At 52.9% G+C, this 4790-nt stretch overlaps 1 protein-coding gene across 1 annotated transcript; it reads left to right on the forward strand.

Annotated features, from left to right (window-relative positions):
• The first annotated feature begins 210 nt into the window (after positions 1–210).
• RPSA (ribosomal protein SA) lies at positions 211–4412 on the forward strand. The gene is made up of 7 exons (XM_084279987.1): positions 211–239; positions 519–686; positions 1211–1329; positions 2517–2762; positions 3671–3799; positions 4005–4173; positions 4270–4412. Exons 2-7 carry the CDS (start codon positions 554–556, stop codon positions 4362–4364), a joined length of 891 nt encoding a protein of 296 aa, XP_084136113.1. The 5' UTR covers positions 211–239; positions 519–553; the 3' UTR covers positions 4365–4412.
• The last annotated feature ends 378 nt before the right edge of the window (positions 4413–4790 follow it).

Genomic DNA, 4790 nt, shown 5'->3' on the forward strand with positions numbered 1-4790 from the left:
GTAAGGCCCGTGAGGCCACCCGGACGAGCCGCCGCCCGAACGCAGCCCAGGCACAGCGAGCGGGCGGGCAGAGAGTCAGCCCCAGCCGCGGTCGCCAGGCGCCTCCTGCCTCATCCGCGGGCGGAGCCGCGCCGCTCCCGCGCTCCCCATTGGCCGGGGAAGCCATATATAAGCGTCACGCGGCAGCGGCCTTCCTTTCCGTTCCGCGCCCGGCCAGGCTTCCACACGGCGTTGTCAGCGTGAGTCCGGGCCGGCGGCTGGGGGATGTGTGTGTGGGAGACGCTTCGGGGGGGGGGGGGGGCCGGTGCGTGCGCCCCGGCGGGGCTCTGCGCGCCTCTACGCCGCGCCGGCGGCTGGACCGGCCGTGCCGCGGGGAAGGCCGAGGCCTGCCGGGGTGCGCAGGGAGGAGGAGGCGGCCCGCGCAGCCAAGATGGCGTCCGGGGCTCTTGGCGGGCGCGTTGTCTCGGGCCCTCGTGGGGCGGAGGGAGATGGCTGAGCCTGGTGTTGGATGCCCGCAGGTTCCCTGTCGTTGCTTCCAAAGGGAAACCCCACAATGTCCGGAGGTCTCGACGTCCTGCAGATGAAGGAGGAGGATGTCCTCAAGTTCCTCGCTGCCGGGACCCACCTGGGAGGCACCAACCTTGACTTCCAGATGGAGCAGTACATCTACAAGAGGAAGAGCGATGGTAAACCCGTGGGGCGGGCGGCAGGGCCCTTGCGGGCACGGCTGAGGGAAGCAGGACCGTACTCCGGCTTGAGCTCTCCAGCAGTTTCTCTGTGGCCTGTAAGGGCGCAAACGTTTTCAGCGGCTGAATTGCGCTATTCAGGGAAGGGGGATGAAGTACCAGCTTCATAACCTTAAATGCAAATGCAGCCAGAGTTCTGGACCTATTACTAGCTCCTGACTGCTAACAGAATGGCTTTAATATCTCAGTGGTTGCTTCTGCTTGCTTGCATTGATCTTCAATCTGAGCTGCAGACTATTAACGTAAAAGGTTGAAGCTCATATCCAGGCCCTTGTTCATGCTGGTAGGTGGTGGAAGTGTGCTAAATTAAAAGCCACGCAGGAGGATTTGACTTGGAATAGCTTCCCACCAGCAAGAATTTTGGAGTAACCACTGCCATGTGACAAGTTTAATGGCAGAAGAGTGCTATACTGGTTTAGGATCTCGTATTTGGTGGTTGCTCTAAAGCCTTTTGTCACCGATAGGTATTTACATCATCAATCTGAAGAGGACCTGGGAAAAGCTCCTTCTGGCAGCCCGTGCCATTGTTGCCATTGAGAACCCAGCTGATGTGAGCGTCATTTCTTCTAGAAATACTGGACAGGTATGGACACTTGTTGGTTATGAGGCCTGTGGTCTTGGGAACACCACTTTTGCATGCATCATTGTTTGCCAGTAATGACTTGATGATAAAAGAGAGTAAGGCAAATTTTGGCTCTAGGAACACTTCTTTGGAAACATGTTTCTTGTGTTGCACCTGCAGCTTAGAAGAGATCAGTTGAAACCCACCTGCCATTTCTGTAGTTTCAGGGCATTTGGCAATTTGGTTTTCTTCCATGTTCTCCTCTGGGTGCTTCCTGTTGCATTTCTGATGTATTATTCCCCTGGTTCCCCTGGTAATCATCCTGTGAGTCACAGGCACTGCTTTTTGGGGATAATTAGTGTCTGATAGAAAAGTTTCTAAGGAAATAATTTTCTCTGTTACTAAGCAAGGTATAGTAACTGCTGTATTTTTAAATTTAACCTCTAGATTTTATAGCAAAAAAAAGTTTTAGCTGTGAGCTTAGTTTCTTTGGAGTAACACAGGAATCAGGAGGGTTGACAATGACATTGGGTGGATCTACAAAGAAAAAGCCTCGGTTCCTAGGGACTTGATGTGCACACTGTTAAAGCTTGATGCTGAGGTCAGTTTCTGGCCAATGAGCTCTCAAGTGTCGGAAGTGTGCTACAGCAAACACGCGCAGGGTATTTGCCAACGCCAGGAGAGGACCTCCCTCCATGAATGGGGTTGCATAGTAGGCCCTGCCACATGCCCAGCTGGCTGATGTCTGATGAGTTGAAAGCTCCTGCGAGCAAGAGCTGCCAACTGCAATGTGAATGGGTGCAGCTACAGTTTGTGTATATTTATTGCTGAGCAGCGCCTGTAGTTCCTCAGTTGTGCTGCTGGATAGTGAAAGGGTGTAGAAGTAACGGGAGAATATTGGCTCTGCTTTTTTATCAAGCTGCTTGATTTATCCCCTCTTTCATGATCTGGTTATGAGACTTAAGTTTAGTCTGTATCCCGACTTCTTGTTTTGCTGGTAGACAGGATCTTTTTTAATTCTTGCTGTTGATGTAGCTCTTCCTAGAAGCATTTTTTATTTTCTCTCATTTTGAATGAGAGCGCTGAGGGTGAGCCCTGAGTTCACGGGGGTTGAACCAAATAATGGAAGAAGCCTTGTGTGTTTTCACTGGGTGACGTTGTTGGAATCCGCTTTCCCTGCTTCACCTTTGCTGTTGCCTGTTCTGCAGCGTGCTGTCCTGAAGTTCGCGGCTGCTACTGGGGCTACTCCTATTGCTGGACGCTTCACCCCTGGTACCTTCACAAACCAGATCCAAGCAGCTTTCCGCGAGCCACGACTTCTGGTTGTCACAGACCCCCGGGCTGATCACCAGCCCCTGACAGAGGCGTCTTATGTCAACATCCCCACCATTGCCCTGTGCAACACTGACTCCCCGCTGCGATACGTGGATATTGCTATTCCCTGCAACAACAAGGTAACGGCTTTCAGAGCTGCTTCCTCCGGAGCTTCTGCCCTAGGTTGCAAGAATAGTCTCTGCAGGGGCAGGGTTGGCTTGTATCTCACATGTCTCCTGTTGTGATGAGCTAATTAAGGCCTCTTGCAAGCTAGCATGTGGGTGGGGAGGAGGAGATGAGCTGCACACTGTTGGAACTTGGAGCTGAGGCCGTTTTCTGGCCAAGGAACTCTCAAGTGTAGGATATATAGTAACCTGGCAAGGTTCTTCACTGGTGTCACGAGGGTCGTTGTGGCCCGCTGAGTGGAGTTTGATAGTCATTCTTGCCACACTTGATCAGTATGAGTGAAAGATAAAGTGAACTGATGAAGAAACTGCTCTGAAGCACTATCTTGCCAGAAGCTTACCTGAAAGGTAAAGACTGGGGAGATGGGAAGCGATCTTTGTTCTTTATCTAGATGCTGTCATTTACCAAAGCTACTAATGCCAAGATGCATGGGGGGTAGTGAGTGGTATGAAACTCTGTAAGCAGGAGAATTGCTTCAGGCTGTGCTGTACACAGCAAATCCAGATGCTGGTGGTTGCAGTGCAGACCTGGAAATGTCACAGAGTCACAGAATTGTAGGGGTTGGAAGGGGCCTGCAGAGGCCATCAGGTCCAACATCCCCTGCCAAAGCAGGGTCCCTAGGACAGGTTGCACAGGGAGGCGTCCAGAGGGGTCTGGAATATCTCCAGAGAAGGAGACACTGGGAGCTGAAGATGTTTCCCTTTCCAGAGAGTCCCAAGTACATAAGTCTGGGCATTAGCAGGCAGTGCTTCTCTCGCCAAGCAAGAACCTTGGATTGAGTGCAAAGAAGTCTCTTGCTTTTTAAAAGAAGAAAGGTGTTTTAAAAGGTATAGCTTTACAGAAGATCTTTCTGTTGTTCCAGGGAGCCCATTCGGTGGGTCTGATGTGGTGGATGCTGGCTCGCGAGGTCCTGCGCATGCGTGGCACCATCTCCCGCGAGCACCCCTGGGAGGTCATGCCTGACTTGTACTTCTACAGGGACCCTGAGGAGGTAGGAGACCTGTGGGCAGGCTGTGTGAGATGTCCTGCTTGTGTGCCTGCCCTTGAGGGCAGGTTTTGCCAATAGAGTAACTGCGCTTTGCACTTAAGGTGGTGGTTAATTAGTCTCCTTGTTTGTTGGTGCATGTTGTCTGGAAGATTACAGTGAGGTTGGCCAGGTGTTTGTGAGGGATTCAGGCTCTGCTCTTGCATTGCAGATCGAAAAGGAGGAGCAGGCTGCTGCTGAGAAGGCTGTTACGAAGGAGGAGTTCCAGACAGAATGGACGGCCCCAGCCCCGGAGTTCACTGCTCCTCCTCAGCCTGAGGTTGCAGATTGGTCTGAGGGAGTGCAGGTCCCCTCTGTGCCCATCCAGCAGTTCCCCACAGGTCAGTTTGGGACGTGTCTCTGGGAAGTGGGGTGTGTGTTGTAGTGTGTGGGAAGAACCTGGGGTGCACTGAGTGTTGTTGTCTTTGTAATTACAGAGGATTGGAGTGCCCAGCCTGCCACCGAGGACTGGTCAGCAGCTCCCACGGCCCAGGCTACCGAGTGGGTTGGCACTGCCACAGAGTGGTCTTAACTTCAGCCTCACTGTACTGTGAGAGAAATAAAGACTGGTTTAAATACACACTGTGCTTGATACTACTTTTTTACACTTTCTGGCAGGTGAAGCATGTGGGTAGTGCAGGGCATAGTCCTTGGACAAGGGTTGAGGGTCTGCAAAGAGCTGTTTCACCCCCTTCAGTAGTACTGGGGGTTGTGGGTCCCAGCTGTGTCTGTGGCAGGGCACTGGGTGGCCCTCCTTATGTGGTGGGTTGCTGCACTGGCTACAGGCTTCCCATTGCCTGTTTTCCCTGGCTCCATGCCTCCCTGGTGACACATTGGCTCCCTGTTGGCTGGTGGTGGTGTCTGGATTGTCTGGATGTGAGGGGGAGGTCACTGGGTGATGTCCAGTGTGCTGGTTTTCCTGCCAGTCCCTGCACACTGCAGGGTGGTGAGCGGGTGA

This window comes from Gallinula chloropus (assembly GCF_964237585.1).
Source record: "Gallinula chloropus genome assembly, chromosome: 2".
Classification (NCBI taxonomy): domain Eukaryota; kingdom Metazoa; phylum Chordata; class Aves; order Gruiformes; family Rallidae; genus Gallinula; species Gallinula chloropus.